Source organism: Pan troglodytes, chromosome 7 (genome assembly GCF_028858775.2).
Source record: "Pan troglodytes isolate AG18354 chromosome 7, NHGRI_mPanTro3-v2.0_pri, whole genome shotgun sequence".
Lineage (NCBI taxonomy): Eukaryota > Metazoa > Chordata > Mammalia > Primates > Hominidae > Pan > Pan troglodytes.
The window spans coordinates 108,321,837-108,343,310 of NC_072405.2; the positions used below are offsets into that span (position 1 = coordinate 108,321,837).

The 21,474-nt window shown below is 41.4% G+C and overlaps 1 protein-coding gene across 2 annotated transcripts in view; it reads left to right on the forward strand.

Annotated features, from left to right (window-relative positions):
• ERICH5 (glutamate rich 5) overlaps positions 1–18,666 on the forward strand; it is a 36,201-nt gene extending 17,535 nt beyond the window's left edge. Inside the window, exons 2-3 of one of the 2 annotated variants that reach the window (XM_016959715.4) lie at positions 12,145–13,098; positions 16,264–18,666. In XM_016959715.4, the coding sequence (XP_016815204.1) occupies positions 12,145–13,098; positions 16,264–16,376 (1,067 nt within the window). In that variant the 3' untranslated portion in view covers positions 16,377–18,666. The remainder of the gene's footprint in view (positions 1–12,144; positions 13,099–16,263) is intronic. The other variant, XM_016959716.4, reaches the window with a different exon arrangement.
• The last annotated feature ends 2,808 nt before the right edge of the window (positions 18,667–21,474 follow it).

Here is a 21,474-nt window from a genome sequence, read left to right on the forward strand (position 1 = left end):
GTAGGCTCTGGGACCGCAATTTGCTTTTAAAAGCAGCTAAATCTTCAAAGTGGAATCAAACTTCCTTGGGGTTAAGCCTAAGCTGTGCCACTCACTAGCTGTGTGCCCCTCTTAGATAAAGATGCTATAATGGCCAGGTATGGTGGCTCATGCCTGTAATCCCAGCACTTTAAAAGGCCAACACAGGAGGTTCGCTTGAGGCCAGGAGTTTGAGACCAGCCTGGGCAACATAGCGAGGCCCTGTCTCTATTAAAAAAAAAAAAGATGCTATAATTTCCTCAACTATATAATGGGGATAACAATAGTCCTATCTTACAGAGTTGTTGGAAAGATTGAATGAGATAATCCACACAAAGCTCCAGGCTCAGTGCCTCAATGAATGTCAACCACTGTTCCCCTTCCCAGAGAAGCATGGTGGCAAGTCCTGTTTGGGTTGGTGAAGTGTCATTATATATACAGAGACAGACATCATCTTCCTTCCTGTCTCCTTTCCTTGTTCAGTGAGATGGCTTTGATTTTATAGACTGGATTTCTATGCAAATGTTGGATTCCCTTGTGCTAATAATGACCATCCATCAATGAAACTCTTTTTTCAGTGATGAATGCTGTCAATAATTTCTAAAGTGATGTTTTGTGCTATCATGTTTTTGAAATAAGAGTTTATCTTATAGGAATCTAAAAGAAATTAAAGAAAATAAAATTGGAAAAGTATATCTGAAGGAAACAACTCTTTGTCATGGTTTGATGACAGACTTGCCTCTGTAGCTCTTAAAGTTCAGCCTCTCCCCTAGGCAGGTGTCCACATCTCCATGTGAGTTCAACAATTGTTCCAAGAGTACCTTTCTAATTACTAATTATGTTCTTGTTTCTCTTTCTCTCTCTCTGTCTCTTTTTCTTTCTGTAGAGATGAGGTCTCACTATGTTGCCCAGGCTCATCTCAAACTCCTGGGCTCAAGCAATCCCCCCACCTCAGCCTGCCAAAGTATTGGGATTACAGGCGTGAGTCACCATGCCTAGCCTATTCTTGTTTCTCTATATTTAAATTTCAACATTATCATCCAACTTCATCGCATTTACTTTGTGATGATCAAAACGAATTCTAGATATGTAAATTCAGGTGCTTTTATTAAAAAAGAAAAGTGGTCTGACTGATTTTTATTTACCCTCAAATAATTTTTTGGTTGATGATTTTATATGTCAGTTACATGGAATATAGCCTAAGTTCACCTTTCTTCAAAATGAGTGCCCTGTTAGCGTCTACCAGCTGATGGAATGCACACTTGGGAATTAGCATTTGTGCCATGGCACAGAAGAGTGTTCGTACATGCTTTGATGTGGGAAAAGGGAAAAAACATCTAGAATAATGCTGCTCCACAAATGTTGATTGGATGGATGGATGAAGGATAGAATGGAATTAAGGCAAAAGCAAAGTAAGAAAATGAGAAGGAAGATGAGTGGACTACTCCTCTGGGGTTGACTCGTGCTACATTCTTGGTTCCAAAACCTCAAAAGCTCCAGGAACCTAGAAATGATGACAGCAAGGAAAAACACCAGGACCCCCTTCCTTACAAATTCGCTCAAAAACCCAGCAGACAGGCCAGTGAAGTCTTTAGGATGTCTGATATGGCATAGTCATAGGAAATATTGACAAGATTTTCTTTTTGTTGGGTAGAAACTTTTCATTTCCGATTAGGGTAATGAACTGAGTTGAAAAGCTTCCATCATAATGTGAATTTCAGGTATGTTAGCTTTAGTTCTAATCCCTTCTGTAATGTTGCCTAGTATTTAGTTTCTTTGTGTGCCTATCACAACGGTGCTTACAACAAGGGTTCTGTTAGTTCAGCTGTCACAATGAATTTGTGCATGGATCAATTTACAACAGAATCAAGGGAGATAATGAGCACCAAAGGATTAGGCTCAGAGCAGTGTATGATTTGATGAAATGTGGAGTTCAGAAAACAGACACATCTTTAAACAAATTCAGATGTGAAAACAACGCATCTGTCTACAATATTTATTATATAATAACATAGATTAGGCATAGAATGTCTCCTGTTTGTGGACAAAAATATATCTCATTGCTTTTCAAGTTAGCCTGCTAGAAGAAATGATGTAGTACCTTTTTCTACTTTGAGGAGGTATGGTGAGGATTCACAAAATCATACGGACAGAGTGTATAGAAATACTTGGGTAAGAGGTAATGTGTAGCCACCAAGTTGTGCTTAATGAAGGGAGTAGCTATTTGAATTTCCCCGAAGACAGTAAACCCTAGGATACCAGGGACCACATTTTCCTCTTTTTTTTTTTTCTTTTTTTTCTTTTTTTTTTTTGAGACAGGGTCTCTGTCTGTTGCCCAGGCTGGAATGCAGTGGCGCAATCATGGCTCACTGCATCCTTGACCTCTGGGGCTTAAGCAATCCTCCCACGTCAGCCTCCTGAGTAGCAGGGACTACAGGTGCATGCCACCATGCCCAGCTAATCCAAATCTTGTTACCTGCTAGAACCCCTGTACCCACCCAGATCTTGCTTGTAGTATGCACTTGATGAAAATGTGATGAATGAGTGAAATCAAAGCCAGCAAACAGAATGAAACATTTATTTATATATAATTTATGAATGGCCTTTATTAACACCAATCAAGTTTAGTTAAATCATTGCTAACATTATAAGTACTTTTATTTATGTATTTATTTATTTTGAGATGAAGTCTCGCTCTTGTTGCTCAGGCTGGAGTGCAGTGGCACAATCTTGGCTCACTGCAACCTCCGCCTCCTGGGTTCAAGTGATTCTCCTGCCTCGGCCTCCCGAGTAGCTGGGATTACAAGCATCCACCACCAGCCCGGCTAATTTTTTATATTTTTAGTAGAGACGGGGTTTCACCATGTTGGCCAGTCTGGTCTCGAACTCCTGACCTCAGGTGATCCACCTGCCTTAGCCTCCCAAAGTGCTGGGATTACAGGGTGAGCCACCGTGCCCGGCCTACTTTTCCATTATTTATCAATAATCATGTCTTAAACTGTACCATGATAACAATACAACTTTGTAGGTCAACACTGACAACTTCATAGTGTTTAGGAGACTGTGTATCTAAGCCCTTTAACGTTGCAAGTTAGCTTTTCTGTTGCTAATTTAGATATAGTTTATTGACAGGTCACTCCTGGTACTCAAGGGAACTTTGTATAATTAGAAAGAGGCCTTCCCCACCAACAACACATGCACCCTTGCAGATGCACCAAGGCTGCAGTTCTGCCCCGTGCAGTGAGAAGCTTGTACAGCTGTGCGCTGTGTCCCTGTTTAGTGTGGCTACCTTTTCATGTCAGATACCATGCTGGGCAAATTACACACATTATCCACTCTGTCAATTCTAACAAGCCTGAAAGGCAAACAATACCCACATGTTACAGATAAGGAAACTGAGATCCAGAGAGGTTAGGAACTAACTTGTCCAGATTGCACAGGTAAGTAAATGGCGGAATCAGGATTCACACCCAGTGCTAGAACAGTCTCAATGCTCTGCTTTAGGCTGGAGGGAAGGGAGGTAGATCAAACACATAAAAAATGAACTTCCTTCAGCAGCGCAAGAGTAAGAATAAGCTGAGGGTTATGTAATCTGGAGCCAGAAAGGAAGTTTGAGTGGTAATTGTAGACTTTATTGTGTTCTCTGAGAGATGGTTCAAAACAACTATTTGTTTTCCAGTCTTTCATTTCTTCTTCTCCTTTTCCTTCTTCTCCTTCTCCTTCTCCTCCTTCTCCTTCTCCTTCTCATTCTTCTTCTTCTTCTCCCCCTCCCGTCCCCCCTCCCCCTCCCTCTCCTTCTCCTTCTTCCTCTGTTGCCCAGGCTGGAGTGCACTGGCGTGATCTTGGCTCGCTACAACCTCTGCCTCCCAGGTTTAGGCAATTCTCCAGCCTCAGTCTTCTGAGTAGCTGAGATTACAGGCACTCACCACCATGGCCAGCTAATTTTTTAATTTTTTTAGAAGAGATGGGGTTTCACCATGTTGGCCAGGCTGGTCGAACTCCTGACCTCAAGTGATTTGCCCGCCTCGGCCTCCCAAAGTGCTGGGATTACAGGCGTGAGCCACTGTGCCCAGCCTAATCTTTCTTCTTTCACAGAAATGTACCAATATTGGAATGAATGAAATCACCTTACTTTTCTGTTTGTACATCATAATTTCTTTCTCTCTCTCTTTTTTTTTCTTTTTTCTTGAAACAGGGTCTTGCTCTGTCTCCCAGGCTGGAGTGCAGTGGCACAATCATGGCTCACTGTGATCTGAACCTCCTGGGCTCAAGCTATCCTCCCATCTCAGCCTCCTGAGTAGCTGGAACTACAGGCCTGCACCACCATACCCAGCTAATTTTTAAATTTTTTGGTAGAGACAGGTTTCGTCATGTTGTCCAGGCAGGTCTCGAATTTCTGGGCTCAAGTGATCCACCTGCCTTGGCCTCCCACAGTGCTGGGATTACAAGTGTGAGCCACCACACCCAGACACTGTGCACCTAATTTCACCCTTGTTTGGGCCACTACGGGAGGTATAACAATAGTGATGCTAAGATTGACAAGATTAGTGGGTGCTAGTCTCTGTACTAGTTCTTTCTGAGTATTATCTCATGTAATCCTCATGTCAGTTCCCTGGTTCAGTAATAACACTATTCCCACTTTACAGGTGATGAAACTGAGGCAGAGAGAGGCTAGTAAGTACAGGAACTGGAGTTATAATCCACTACACTGGCCGGGCGCTGTGGCTTATGCCTGTAATCCCAGCACTTTGGGAGGCTGAGGCGAGCAGATCACGTGAGGTCGGGAGTTCGAGACCAGCCTGACCAACATGGAGAAACCCCATCTCTACTAAAAATACAAAATTAGCCAGGCGTGGTGGTGCATGCCTGTAATCCCAGCTACTCAGGAGGCTGAGGCAGGAGAATTGCTTGTACCCAGGAGGCGGAGGTTGCAGTGAGCTGAGATTGCACCATTGCACTCCAGCCTGAGCAACAAGAATGAAACTTCGTCTAAAAAAAAAAAAAAATTCCACTATACTATAGGTCTATAGGTGTCCTTTTCAAGGTCATAAGATGTCTGTCCTCTTAGAGCAGATTTGTCTCTTCTATCACATAGGAAAAAGAACTTCTGAGCTATTCCTTGAGAGCTACTGCCTCTGAAATACAGCCATTTCAAAATTTAGAGTGCAATTAATCAATATAAATTACAAAGTAAATGTGGCCCTGCCCTTCTAGCATTTTCCCTATTTTGTGTGTGTATGGTCATTTTAAAGGTACTGTATGTCCTTTGGGCTACCACAAAAAAAATATTAAAAGACAATGACATTCTTTTGTAAAGTCGCCCAACTTGGTTGACTATTTTCAGGTTGTGTTTTATAAAAGTATACGCTGTGGACACTTGCCTACTTCCAGTGCACCAGTAAAATTGGGAAAGTTACATAAGAACTGGCCGGGCGCGGTGGCTCATGCCTGTAATCCCAACACTTCAGGAGGTGGAGGTGGGTGGATCACCTGAGGTCGGGAGTTCGAGACCAGCCTGACCAACATGGAGAAACCCCATCTCTCCTAAAAATACAAAATTAGCCGGGTATGGTGGCGCATGCCTATAGTCCCAGCTACTCAGGAGGCTGAGGCAGGGGAATCGCTTGAACCTGGGAGGCAGAGATTGCAGTGAGCCAAGATCACACCATTGCACTCCAGCCTGGGCAGTAAGAGCAAAACTCCATCTCAAAAAAAAAAAAAAAAAAAAAAAGAATGAAAATGGATCGGCCTGGGCAACATAGAGAGACCCTGTTTCTAAAAATATTTAACACTTAGCCTGGCGTGGTGGCACATGTCTGTAGTCCCAGCTACTTGGGAAGCTAAGGTGGCAGGATCACTTGAACCTGAGAGGTTGAGGCTGCAGTAAGCTATGGTCATGCCATTCCACTCCAGCCTTGGTGACGGATTGAGACCCTGTCTCAACAACAACAATAAAAGAATGAAAGTGAATGGATATTGTGATCATGGGTATAAATATTATAGCTATGGCAAAAATTGACGGATCACTTGGACACTTATGACACCATTTGTGGAGAAATCAATTTTCTCAAACTTTCGCAAAGCTTTTTATTGTGGGAGAAAACTTAGACTGATAGCATAATATGTTTTTCAGAATGTAAAATTGTGTGGCTGTGTTTTGGGTGTGTCGGCACATTTTTTTCTGCACAATTTTTGCTCTAGGAGAATAATGCCTTTTGAATGTACTCATGATTGGCACAGGTGGATGAAAATGGTTTGTCTCATTTAACCGACAATACTAATCACTGTAATAACAATTTTACTAGAAAATATAATTTGGCAGACATCTGTGATTAGTACATTAACACATTTCCTGGTTTATTCCCTAAGGCAATTATCACCAGACCATCATTTGTGTGATATCTAAATGCATTGTTTTCTCAGGATGAATTTCTTTTTAGACCTGAAAAATCACCTTGATTAAGTCGCCTTACTTGCAATTAATTTGAAGGCTTCATTCATGATGAGGCAGGAGGGGGAGGTGAAAAATAGCCCTCCCCTCAATTCTAATTGAGCCCTAAGTCTCATCAGGTTTTTCTTGAGTTCTGCTTCTCTACTTCCAGCTCTATTCCCTCTCTGCAGGAGGATTCACACCTAGTCTCTGAGGCAGGATGGGGATGCAGATATTGACACACATACACACACACACACACACACACACCACTACCCTCCTCATTTCCCCTCCTCACAGGAACCTCTATGTAAAACTACCCCTTTCTTAAAACTCAAATGTGTTAATAAGATAGAGAGCTCAGCTCCAGGCTGTTACATATATTTCTAGCCGAGATTTATATGTCCAACAGCCTCCCGGATTTGCCACCAGGATGTACAATCTACAACCATCTCCAAGATACCATGCCCCAGCCTGAGCAATTCATGTGTCTCTCACTGCCCTAAATCCATCTATCCCTCTCCCCATCACTAGAACACATATTTTTAGAGACAGGGTCTCACTCCCTTGCCCAGGCTGAGTGCAGTGGCATGATCACAGCTCACTGCAGCCTCAAACTCCTGGGCTCAAGTGATCCTCCCCCATCAGCCTTCTAAGTAACTGGTATTACAGGTTCACACCACCATGCCCAGCTAATTTTAATTTTTTTTTTTTTTGTAGAGATCAGGTCTCGCTATATTTCCTAGGCTGGTCTTGAACTCCTGGCCTCAAGTGATCCTCCTGCCTTAGCCTCCCAAAGTGCTGGGATTACAGGCATGCTGTGCCCGGCCTATCCTATATTTTCTATCTCCAGCATCAGAGCTATGAACCAGTGTTTCTCTAGACCCTCCCTGTCCCTCTTTTCAGCCCCTGAACTGTCATTATGTCCAGTCATTTTTACTTCTCATTTCTGAGTCCTATTTGCCCTGTGTCACTGGACACATTGACTTCTGTGTTGCCTGCCTCTAATTCATTCTGCAGCGGGAGTATTTTCTTTGTTTGTTTTTGAGTCAAAGTCTCGCTCTTTTCCCCCAGGCTGGAGTGCAATGGCGCGATCTCGGCTCACTGCAACCTCTGCCGCCCGGGTTCAATTTTCTCCTGCCTCAGCCTCCCAAGTAGCTGGGATTACAGGTGCATGCAACCACGCCCGACTAATTTTTGTATTTTTAGTAGAGACTGGGTTTCATCATGTTGGCCAGGCTGGTCTCGAACTCCGGACCTCAGGTGATCCACCCGCCTCAGCCTCCCAAAGTGCTGGGATTACAGGCGTGAGCCACCGCACCCAGCTGGGAGGTTTTTAAAATCCAGATTGGATTGATTCATTTCTCTGCTCACAATTTTTTTTTTAGTTATCTTTTATTTTTATATTTCCAAAATGATCAGTTTTTTGGAGGTATAATTCACATACAATAAACTGTACATATTTATAGTGTACATTTTAGTAAACTCTGGTTTATCTGTACACCATAGGAGCATCAGCACAATCAAGATTGTGCCCCTTTGAAATCTCCCTCCTGTCTACCCAATCTCAGTCTCCAAAGAGCCACCGTTCTGCTTTCTATCACTGTAGATAAGTTGGTATTTTCTAGAGTTTATATAAATGGAATCATATGCTATGTAATCTTTTTGTCTTCTTTTACTCAGCATTATTATTCTGAAAATCATCCATGTTGTTGCACTTATCAATTGTTCATTTCTTTTTTATTACTGGGTCGTATTCCCTGGTGTGAACGTTCCACAGCCTTTTTTTTTTTTCTGAGACGGAGTCTTACTCTGTCGCCCACGCTGGAGTGCAGTGACGCGATCTCGGCTCACTGCAAGCTCCGCCTCCCAGTTTCACGCCATTCTCCTGCCTCAGCCTCCCGAGTAGCTGGGACTACAGGCGCCCACCACCACGCCCTGCTAATTTTTTTTTGTATTTTTAGTAGAGACGGGGTTTCACCGTGTTAGCCAGGATGGTCTCGATCTCCTGACCTCGTGATCCGCCCACTTCGGCCTCCCAAAGTGGTGGGATTACAGGCGTGAGCCACCGCTCCCGGCCGTTCCACAGATTTTTTGACCTATTCACCTGTTGATGGACACTTGGGTTGTTTCCGGGTTTGGGCTGTTACAAATAAAGATGCTATGAACATTTGTGTATAAATGTATGGACATGTGGTTTCTTTTCTCTTGGGAAAATATCTATAAGTTAAATGGCTGAGCTATATGGTGCATGTATATTTATTTAACTTTTTAAAAAAGTCCTGCTAGAAATTCTTGTTCTTCGTGCTTCGAGGACAAAAATCTAAACTCTTTAGCACCACCTGCAGGACCCTCCATGACCTGGCTTCTGCGCCAGCCTCCAGCCGCACTATCCTTTCCTGAGTCCTCCAGGCTTCCCCATGTGTTCTCCTGGGGCTCGCAAACTATCTCAGCACACTCAACTCATGTGTGACTTCTTGCCACTCTGTGCACACAGGGGTCACACAGCGTTTATCGCATGGGATTGTTTTTGTTAGATTACTGCTTCTGATGGCTTCACCTGTGGTACCAGAGAGCAGAGCCTGTAGTTTTCATCTTTGTACGTAAACTGCTTTTGTACATCCCATGTTTTCATTTGGAAAGTTTTCTTTTTTTCATTATAAATAATCACTAAAGCATCTTCGGAGGTGTTGGTGAAGGTGGTAGATTGAAGATATGGATCTAATTTTGTGCCTTCCTGAAAAACCACTAAAATGACAGTAAAGAGATTTAAAAATTAGTTTAAACCCACAGAGATAGGAAGAACAGAAAAAAAGACAATAATAGAACAATACTGGAGTTTAGGAAGCAGACAGACATGTGATAACACACTTAACATGCCAAGGAAAGCTTAATTTGATTAGCAGTAGAGAAAACTGAGAACCACCCCTGATACTGCAGGATCCTTAAAATGCTCTGGAGCTGGTGGCTTGGTACCTCAGTAAGTCCCTCATCTTCATGAAGATTAAACTGATAGGCTGTTTGATATGAATACATGTGTTCAAAAGAGAGAAAAATGGCAGTGAGTTGAGTAAATGATAATACGTGAACTCCTAGGAAATGAAAAAGTATGATAATTATTAACTCGGGGAAAAATAAAAAATTGTAATAGCTTAATATATGGCTCAGTTCTTCATAGAAGACACAGTCATTATACAGACATACATTTGGATATTGATATAATCCAAATTACAACATTAGTATTTTAAATAATTAATATATAATCACTGAACTGAAAGGAAATGTGGGCCGGGTGCGGTGGCTCACGCCTGTAATCCCAGCACTTTGGGAGGCCGAGGCGGGTGGATCACGAGGTCATGAGATCGAGACCATCCTGGCTAACATGGTGAAACCCCATCTCTACTAAAAATACAAAGAAATTAGCCGGGCGTGGTGGTGGGTGCCTGTAGTCCCAGCTACTCGGGAGGCTGAGGCAGGAGAATGGTGTGAACCTGGGTGGCGGAGCTTGCAGTGAGCCGAGATCGCGCCACCACACTCCAACCTGGGCAACAGAGCAAGACTCCGTCTCAAAAAAAAAAAAAAAAAAAAAGGAAATGTGAATGTGTAATTGGAGAGAGTGGCTGGTGGTCAAGGAGAACAGGAAAAGAGGTAAGTTTTTATCTTCCATAGTAAAAGTTAATTGAGACGGGCGTGGTGGCTTACGCCTGTAATCCCAGCACTCTGGGAAGTCAAGGCAGGTGGATCACTTGAGCCCAGGAGTTTGAGATCAGCCTGGGCAACTCGAACCACATGGGACCACATCTCTATTTAAAAAATAAAAAAAGTTAATTGAAAGGTCCAAACTGAAAAATCCTGAAGCACAATTCATTTAACAACATAGAAAAAAAATTCCTCCAAAACAGCTAAAAGAATTAAAATATTTGCTTCTATAAGCAAATATTTCTTTTTTAGAAGGGTAAATGGGAGAGGAGACCTGAGTATTACTTGTTTTTAGCTTACACTAGATAAGCAGATAACTCTTTAAACTGCATGCACATATGACTGAGGTGGATGGTAACTTAGAGGGAAAAAAGAAAAGAAGAAAAACAATCTTTGGGAAAAAAGAAAAGAAGAAAAACAATCTTTGGGGGAAAAAAGACGAAGAAAAAGGTCCCCTAGAGACCCACTTTAACTTTTGACTTATTTTCTTCCAGCTTTCCTCCCCCATCATTTGTGATTTGTTTTCCCCCTTTTGCCCTCCCTCCCCTCCCTGCCTTTCTTTCAACATTGCCATAATCATACTTTATATAAAATTGATAGCTAACTTGTTGAGCACTTAATCACACAGTAGACTTTGGGTTAATAAGTACTTTATATGCATTACTTTATTTGATCAACCTAATCATGAGTGATTTCTAAACTTATTGTATCATAATTATTTTCTTATTTTAGCATATGGTCTTCATAATCATCTTTTTCATGGTATAATAATATTCCACACCATGGAATATTTATGTGTTCTTGAACTTATTAGACTTTTAAGTTGTTTTCTAGCTTTTGCTGCTATAAAGAACAATGTGGGGTGGGTGTGGTGGCTCATGCCTATAAATCCTAGGACTTTGGGAAGCTGCAGCAGGAGGATCACTTGAGCCCAGGAGTTCAAGATCAGCCTGGGCAACATAGTGAGATCCTGTCTCTAAATAGAAAAGTAAAACAAAAATAAAAAAATGGAAGAATATTGGGATTATATATATATATATATTCTCTCCCAAAGCATCTTCTTAAGGTTTATGCTTTTAGAATAAATTTTCAAGAAGTAAAACAACAACAACAAAAATTTCCAGAAGCAGAACTGCTGGGTCAAAGAGTGTTAACATATTGCCAATCTTAAACATATTGCTTATCTTAAACTATCCAACGCACTTTTGCATCTTTTAAACTATCATGCCTCATGCAACTCTGAGATCAATATGAAGGAGACAAGAGAGATTCACTGCTGTTTTAGAGACAAGATCATTGGGAGCTAAGTTTCCAAGCTCATACAGTTGGAACAATGGCCAGAAGTAAAATGCATGTTTCCCTGCTTTCTGTTGATTTCTTTTCCCACTGTGCCCCCCAAATGACATGAAACTCAGGCTGAACTGTCTCTGCTACTTCCCTTCCCAGACATCTTAGCCTTTACCTATTAGGGCTTCTCTGCCACAGTCCTTTTTCCATTTGCTGGGGGCTTTTCTGTGTTAGAAGGAAAGTAAGACCTCTCTAGCAGCCCAAGGACCTCGCATCATGAAACCTTCTAAGTTTGGGAATCTTCTATTGCCCTCCCCGCCAAAACAAAAATGGAAAAAAATTTTTTTAAAAAGGAAACCTTCTAAGTCTCAAGAGGAGAAAGTGTGAGACAAGGAAAAGAAGAGAGAAACAGAGTAAGCTCAGTTAGAATCTGGGACAGGAGCCATGAAAAGATGCACAAGGAGCAAACAGGAGAAAACTGGTTTTGGAGGACTTCAGCGCTTAAGATGAAATGTTTGAGCTGAAGACAATAAAGGGATTTGACTTGGAGAGTGTTAGGGTCATGGTATGGCCTTTCTGAACTCAGATATATTTGGAACTGTCTTGAACTGTTAAATCTACTTTGTGATGTCAATTCACTTTTCAAGATAAAACTAAACAATAATTTGTGTTTTCTCTTTTCTTTTTCTTTTTCAAATGAATAACCAAAGTAACTTCAAATGAGCATTTTTCAACTGCAGAAGAAAGTGAGTCCTGCTTTGCCCAACCAAAGCCACATGCACTGGGAAGAGAATCTACTGTTGATGGCAATGTACAAAGGGAAAGCCGTCCTCCCTTACAAAAGCTCAAGGTTTCAGCAGAGCCTACAGCTAATGGTGTTAAACCCCTCCAAGAACAGCCCCTGGCCAAGGACGTAGTCCCTGGAAGGGATGCCACAGACCAATCAGGGTCCACAGAAAAGACTCAGCCTGGAGAGGGACTGGAGGAATCTGGGCCGCCTCAACCAGGTGGCAAAGAGGATGCCCCAGCAGCAGAAGGAAAGAAGAAAGATGCAGGAGCAGGGACAGAGGCCGAGTCTCTAAAAGGAAATGCTGAAGCTCAGCCTTTAGGACCAGAAGCCAAGGGTCAGCCTTTGCAGGCAGCAGTAGAGAAGGACTCTCTCAGAGCAGTGGAGGTCACTGAGAATCCACAAACTGCTGCAGAGATGAAGCCTCTAGGAACAACTGAGAACATTCTGACTCTGCAAACAGCTGGAGAGCTACAACCTCAGGGCACAGTGGGAAAGGATGAGCAGGCCCCACTTCTAGAAACAATTTCCAAAGAGAATGAATCTCCAGAAATATTGGAAGGAAGTCAGTTTGTGGAAACAGCTGAAGAGCAGCAACTTCAGGCAACACTGGGAAAAGAGGAGCAGCCCCAGCTTCTAGAAAGAATTCCCAAAGAGAATGTAACACCAGAAGTATTGGACAGAAGTCAGCTTGTGGAAAAGCCTGTTATGAATGATCCATTCCATAAAACTCCTGAAGGTCCAGGAAACATGGAGCAGATTCAACCTGAAGGAATAGTTGGAAGCATGGAGCATCCAGCACGAAATGTAGAGGCAGGAGCATATGTGGAAATGATCAGGAACATCCATACTAATGAAGAGGACCAACGCATTGAAGGTAAAAGTTATGCTGGCAAACCTGGATGTTTAGATGTGCTCCATAGGAGACCAGCTCTGGGGAGTGGGATGGGGTGACTGACACACAGTCCCTGAAGTCACTTTCAGGTGGTTGAAGTTCGTTTGACCAAACCAAAAAGGCTTCTATGCCTGGGAAAGAGGCATTCTATTAATGCTCAGTTTGTCAGCAAAACTTTTCCGAAACATCATCTCTGTCCAAAATTTTAACCTAGTGTTTAAATAGTATCTAACATTGAAGGCAACATGTGAAACTTTCTGAATTTTTCCAAGTTGACACTTCATCAGGCCCCATGTATGAAATCAGGATCCAAAGTAAAGGTGAATAGATGATTACTGGAGGAATTCACCTTCCAATGAAATGATATATACATAATGGATCTTAGAATGTTATTTTCATCTTTGTGAAGCTTATCTTAGAAAATGACTGTCAGGACAGGGTGCAGTGGCTCACACCTGTAATCCCAGCACTTCAGGAGGCAGAGGTGGGAGGATAGCTTGAGCCCAGCAGTTCATGACCTGCCTGGGCAACATAGTGAGACCTCGTTCTCCAGAAAAAAAAAAGAAAAAAGGAAAAAGAAAATGACTGTCAGTCTGCTCTTGTTCTTCTGCAGTTTTAAAATCTGTATGAGAAGACCAGAGAAAATGTACTATGTCTTAGCATATGGTGTTTTAAAATTTTAAATGTATTTTACCAGCATAAAACAAATGATGTTTACAGTGTTCTTTATTGGTATTATAATTTAAAAAAATATTTTCTTCTGGGGTATGATTTACATTTTGGTAAATTTTAGCTTCACATTTCAGTATACTGAAGTGAAGCATTCATTATAATCATCCATCTGTTTTTTTTTAATTCTTTCATTTATTTATTTATTTATTTATTTTTTGAGATGGAGTCTTGCTCTGTTGCCCAGGCTGGAGTGCAGTGGCGTGATCTCGGCTCATTGCAACCTCCACCTTCTGCGTTCAAGCGATTCTCCCGCCTCAGCCTCCCGAGTAGCTGGGACTACAGGCGCACACCACCATGCCCGGCTAATTTTTGTATTTTTAGTAGAGACGGGGTTTCACCACATTGGCCAGGCTGGTCTCCAGCTCCTGACCTCATGATCCACCCGCCTCGGCCTCCCAAAGTGCCGGGATTACAGGCATGAGCCACCACGTCTGGCCAATTCTTTCATTTATTAACTCAGCATTTTTTGGCATGCCTAAACATATGCTAGGTGCTGAGATGCAGACTGAGGAAGAGATAGTCTCTGTCCTCAAGGGGCTCACTGTCTAGTGTGGGAAGGCAGGATGTGCGTGCATCACCATAGTCTGTTGTGGGAACTGCTTTCCTAAGAATGTGTAAGAAGGGCCCTGGGAACAACTTGGGAGAGGCAAATAAAAGCAGGTAGTTTTTACATCAGGATTGGCAAACTCAAAAGTCTTTAGGCCTAGGATACTGAAAATGAGTGAGGTGAAGGACACGTGTCATACTGTGGGAGCCCAGGGGACCTTGGCAAACAGAGCACAGCCTTGTCAAAAGAGGAAGCTCTGCACAGCTCCAGCCATGGAACTAGGGCCAATGTTGCCAAAGCCAACTTCTCAGGGAAACAGGGTTGTGTGTGCAGTGTCCAGACTTGTTAGTGTTGGCTGTCTGTAAATGTTTAACGATTGTTTTTAAACACATAATGGCCAAGCCAGACAGGTTTAGGGGCACCCCTGGACCACCCTTTGATTTAGATACAAATTAGACTTTCTTTTTCTTTCTTTCTTTCTTTCTTTCTTTCTTTCTTTCTTTCTTTCTTTCTTTCTTTCTTTCTTTCTTTCTCTTTCTTTGTTTTCTTTCTTTCTTCTTTCTTTTCTTTCTTTTTTCTTTCTTTTTCTTCTCTCTCTCTCTCCCCTTCCTTCCTTCCTTCCTTCCTTCCTTCCTTCCTTCCTTCCTTCCTTTCCTTCCTTCCTTCCTTTCGAGACAAGATCTTCAAGCTGGAGTGCAGTGATGCAATCACAGCTCACTATAATCTCCAACTCCTGGACTGAAGGGATCCTCTTGCCCCAGCTCCCAAGTAGCTAGGACTACAGGAATGTGCCACCATGCCTGGCTAATTTTTTTTTCTTTTAAAAAATTATTACTTTTGAGACAGAGTCTTGCTCTGTTACTCAGGCTGGAGTGCAATGGTATTCTTAGCTCATTGTAGATTCTGCCTCCCAGCTCAATCCATTCTCCCTCCTCGGCCTCCTGAGTAGCTGGGCGCCACCATCCCTGGTTAATTTTTGTATTTTTTGTAGAAACAAGGTTTTACCATGTTGGCCAGGCTGGTCTCAGACCCTAGGCTCAAGCAATCTGCCTGCCTCAGCTTTCCAAATTGCTGGGATTATAGGCGTGAGCCACCACGCCCAGCTGTCCAGCTAATTTTTGAAAAATATTTTGTAAAGACAGGAGGTCTTGTTGCCCAGGCTGGTCTTGAACTCCTGGCCTCAAGTGATCCTCTTGCCTCAGCTTGCCAAAGCATTGGGATTACAGGTGGGAACCATCACACCTGGCCATGAACTTTCTATTATAATCTGTTCTACCACCATTTCTTTGGTAATTTTGTATCCTGATTTTATAGAGAGCATTTCTTTCATAAGAGTATGCCAAGACTCGAGATGTTAATTGACTCGACATTTCAGCCATTCAGAGGCTCTGAGAGAATTGAGATGATTACTTTTCTTTTCCTTTTTTTTTTTTTTTTTTTTGAGACAGAGTCTCGTTCTGTCACCCAGACTGGAGTGCAGTGGCGTGATCTCAGCTCACTGCAACTTCTGCCTCCCGGCTTCAAGTGATTCTCTTGCCTCAGCCTCCCGAGTAGCTGGGATTACAGGCTTGTGCCACCATGCCTAGCTAATTTTTGTATTTTTAGTAGAGATGGGGTATCATTACTTTGGGCTAGGCTCCTGAACTCCTGACCTCAGGCAATCCGCCTTCCTTGGCCTCCCAATGTGTTGGATTACAGGTGTTAGCCACTGTGCCCAGCTGAGATGATTACTTTTCTTGATACCCCCAGAGAAACTTACTGCTTTGACCTGAAGATCAAGAACTGCCCCCATTGGAGACAAACTGTGGGATAATTTATGTTAATTCTAAATAAATGTCTCTTAGTATCTCCTTTGGTTACTTTTCCAGGTGAGACAGGGGAAAAGGTGGAAACAGAGATGGAGAATGAGAAAGTGAGTGAAGGGGCTGAAACCAAAGAAGAAGAAACAGGAGAAGTGGTGGACCTTTCAGCAGCCACATAGATAGAAGAGTGAACCGACACAGTGTGTTATCATAGAGGAGACAAAAATGGTAGTGAAACTTGTGGTTATGTATCTTATCTTTCTACATTTACATGTTTTCTGTAAGGAGTGTGGTTATAGAGAGACTGTTGGAACCATGAGAAGGATGTTTCTGTGTTCTTGATTATATTGTTCTGCAAAACTGCTAAGCCATGAACAGTTTTCTTAGCTACTTAGAATGGTTATACATTTAAAAGTATAAAAACCAAAGCCAATAAAAATGATGTGATTATTTAAGAGTGTGAGGGTGACTTTCTTCATTGTGGCCATGGGGCCATTCAGTATAGAAAATGAGACCCTAAAAAGAAAGTGTAAACCTTTAGGTACAAGTGGCTAGAGAAAGGAGTTAGCAAATTTTAGGGAACTCACAATAATAAAGTCACACAATTATAATCATGATGGAATGAGAATGAACAACAGCAAAAATAATAGGATGAACTATACCAAATATTTCTGTCTTGTTATAGAATTCAGAGCTGATAAGAACCTTAGGAAGTATGTCATCTACACACTTGCTCTCCTTTAAGCTTGTCAACTACCACAGATCCTTATTTATCATGGAATATTAAATATGTTAACAGAATCCTTTGCAAAGGATTGCAACTCTGGTGCTATCACAAGGTTAGACATTTTTCATGATGAAAGGCTACACATTTTCCATGTGCCATTTCGAATCAGCTGTTGATTTTATACTCACATGAGGTTTTTCAATTGGTGTTATCCTTTTGAATAACATTAAAAGTATTTTTAATTAATTCACTTTTAAATGTATTTTGGAGACAATAAACAGCAAGGATTAAAACCTAGATTGTTGCTTATGTAGAGTCTATTCCTGGGCTCTATTCTTTTTTTCTTTTTTTTTTTTGGACATGGAGTCTTGCTCTGTCACCTAGGCTGGTATGCAGTGGTGCGATCTCGGCTCACTGCAACCTCTGCCTCCTGGGATCAAACAATTCTCCTGCCTTAGCCTCCCGAGTAGCTAGGATTACAGGTGCTCACTACCATGCCCAGATAATTTTCGAATTTTTAGTACAGATGGGAATTCACTATGCTGGCCAGGCAGGTCTTGAACTCCTGACCTTGTGATCCGCCTCCCAAAATGCTGGGATTACAGATGTGAGCCATTGCACCTGGCCACTCTATTCTTTTTTAGATAACTGCAATTTAATGGTAGGCTTTAGTGATGGAAAAAGGCTAAGAAATCAAGATTTTAGAAGTATTTATGACATTTCTTTAGTGATGCACCACAGAGTCAGTTTTTGAGAATTCTTCTGAAGTTGGCAAGGGATTTTGGCAAATGATTGTATGTGAGTAATAAAAATAATAGCTAACTTGCCTACCAGTGAGTGCCTTGTGTGTTTGAGTATCAGAATAGAATTCTGGAAACATTTTGTTTATTTATCTTGTTTGTAAATAGGTATTTTTCTTTTTTAAAAAAATTCCTACTATTTCCTAAGTAAATATGTATTTTTAAGGTAACTGCTCAGATGAATTAATTAGTCTCTTTATTTTTATTTTTTATTTTTTGAGACAGGGTCTTGCTCTGTCGCCCAGGCTGCAGTGTAGTGGTGTGATCATGGCTGACTGCAAACTTGACTTCCTGGGCTCAAGCAATCCTCCCACCTCACCTCTCCTGAGTAGCTGGGACTACAGGCATGTGCCACCATGCCAGGCTAATTTTTGTATTTTTAGTAGAGACAGGGTTTCACCATGTTGCCCAGGCTGGTCTCGAACTCTTGAGCTCAAGCAATTCACCTGTCTCAGTCTCCCAAAGTGCTGGGACTACAGGCGTGAGCCACCCGGCCTAACTAGACTCTTACTTTAGCTTCTACATTAAAATAACTACTAAGATGGCCTATAATTAATTATAAGAATATAGGATACAGGGAAAAACATATTCTCTTGATTCTGATTTTAATATTAATTTATGTTCTGACTGTAAAGTGCTGAGGAAGACAATAAAAGGAGTTCCCTGAGGAGATGACATCATCCTTTCTGCAAAGTAAAGGCACTGGATTGTGATTGCATTGAAGGCAAGCACTGTGTTTTATGTATTTTTGAATTCAGGCATTTAGCTCCTTTAATGGAATGTGGTACGTACTTGATAAATATTTGTTGAATCAGTAAATGAATAACAAATACCAAGGAGTCCCATTTATACTTAATTCATTAAAAAATAATACATATAAAATATAAATTTGGCTGGGCATGGTGGCTCACGCCTGTAATCCCAGCACTTTGGGAGGCCAAGGCAGTGGATCTCTTGAGTCCAGGAGTTCAAGACCAGCCTGGGCAACATGGTGAGACCCCATCTCTACAAAAAATATAAAAAATTAGCTGGGCATGATGGCATGTGCCTGTAGTCCCAGCTACTCAGGAGGCTGAGACTCAAATCTTTTATTTTCATAAAATTTTGGAAATTTATAAAAATTTCTGGTACTTTCTCTACTTTTGTCTTTATCCTTTAATGTGGTAACTAAAACACTTTTGGAAACTTTTTTTTATTCTCTTAGATAATATTCAGTTTTAACATTAAAAACCTATAAGGAAAATTTAAATATTTCACAATATCTGAACATTCCAAAATTTAAATATTCCATCAAAATAACCTGTTAATTTTAAAAAGTAATAAATATCTATGGTAAAAGTGAAATATAGAAGGGTATAAAATAGGTAGTGAAGTTTCCTTCCCATATCCTTTAGTCCTTCCATGAAAAAACAATATTTCTTGTGTATACTTCCAGAAAAAAGGTATATGTATATACCAGGCTATATGTATATGCTAAAATATAAGTGTATATTTACATATCTACATTTTGACTTTTTTATAGATGGGGTCTTGCTATGTTGTCTATGCTGGTCTCAAATTCTTGGCCTCAGATTATCCTTCTGCCTGGGTCTCCCAAAGTGCTAGAATTACAGGCATGAGTCACCACGCTCAGTCTACATATCCACATTTTAAAACACAAATGACAATTTACATAGCCCCTGTACTGTGAAGACTGCATGTAAAACCACTGCTTGATCCTTTCCTATGTTAGAAATTTTTCCTTTTGCCTAAGACTGAGTCTTAACAGAGCAAAATGTATTCTGATCATAGGTCTCCAGACCCTGAAAGAAGATTACCGGTTTTGCCCTCAGATTCAAAATGCACAAGATGGACAAAAGGCTTGAGTTGTTCATAGAGAAACTGCCAGCAGGGCTGGATTTTTCTATCCCTGGGGTGCTGTGCAACCACTTTGTAGTCCAGTTGTGTTCTTTTAATTAAGATAACTTCATTATTTCTGTACCTGATGTACCTAACTGGGATGGAGATGAACAAATTTCCCAACTCTCATTCTTGGGAGTGAACATTTGCATTTACCAGCAGTGGGTGCCAATTTGCAAATCTAGGAAATACCCAGACCAGACTCAAATTCTTGGCCAGAAGTGCCAACCCCCTGAGGCACCCACAGGGTAGAAATGTGTAGTCAATGGCTGGGTGTGGTGGCCCATACCTGTAATCCCAGCCCTTTGGGAGGCCAAGTCAGGAAAATCACTTGAGCCCAGGAGTTCGGGACCAGCCTGGGCAATATAGGGAGACCCTGTCTCTACATTAAATAAATAAATAAATAAATAATTTTATTTATTTATTTTTTTAAAAGAAGAAATGTGCGGTCAACCTATTATATTACCTTACTGCTTTTTCCATTTAGACTGTGGAGTAAAAGCTCTTACCATATTTTGAGCAGTCAAAACACCCACACCACTTTGAACAAATGGTTTATTCCACATTGGGCCTTGAATTAAGAATTGCTTAATTAAGAAAATGTTTCTTTCCACATTTAACTAATCAAAGAATGTTGGATGGTCATGGTCAAATAATCCTAGTAGGGTTCACAATGTACTCTTTTGGCAAATACAATAGCTTGTTAGAGATGGCAAATATCTTTTTTTTTTTTTTTTGGTCATCCAGGCTGGAGTGCAGTGGTGTGCTCTGGTCACTGCAACCTCTGCCTCCCAGTTTCAAGTGATTCTCCTGCTTCAGCCTCCTGAGTAGCTGGGATTACAGGCAGGCGCCACCACGCCTGGCTAATGTTTGCATTTTTAGTAGAGACAGGGTCTTACTATGTTGGCCAGGCTGGTCTTGAACTCCTGAGCTTAAGCAATTCTCCTGCCTTGGCCTCCCAAAGTGCTGGGATTACAGGCTGAACCCCTGCACCCGGCTGAGTATCCTATTTTTATGAAGATAGTTTGGTGATCCAATTCCGAATTCTCTTTCACAAAGGCCAGCGATGTGGACATCATAAAGCCATTCATTTGCCCACACACATTTGTAAGGTAAAAGGAGAATGACCCTTCCCTTCTTCTTTCTTCCCACACCAGATAGCAAGGCATGCTGTGTTTGAAATGTTGAAAGCATTTGCTTATAAGATGTCATTACATCTAAAACTACGTCAGCTTTTCACCTCTCCAGAGTTTATAAACTTATGAGTGTTTGGTTATAATCTCAAGGCTTTAATTGCCTACGCAGAATCGGTGTAATTTCAGAGAGCAGCTGACAAGTATGGAATTTCTCTTCCAGTTCCTTTTAGTATCAACAAAAGTTGGCATTAGTAATCCTTGTACAGGCAAATTGCAGGCTTTTTGCTTTACTGGTCAGTACCACCACTCAGCACATTTACTGGGGAACATTTGAGTTGTTAAAAGTTAACAACCATATCATTATTCTTGTGCCTAATGAAAGAGGTCTCTGGACATCAAAGCCAGGGTTTAATAACTCCCAAAGGTAGAAGAAAGGCCAACCTATATTATTCTAAAATACTCCTTCAGTTTAATAATGTGCTACTGAAATTAATAAACATGCTACTTCCATCCACCACTGCGGACAGAGGTCTGCAAACCTCACTAATTTCCAGAAAAAGATTTCTGGGAAACCAACTGGGGATACCAATTTTGTTTTGAGATCTGCCTCATTTTGTTTTCTCATAGAATATAGACATTTCTAAAATTTCTTTTCTTTTCTTTTTTTTTTTTTTTGAGACAGAGTCTTGCTCTATCTCCCAGGCTGGAGTGCAAT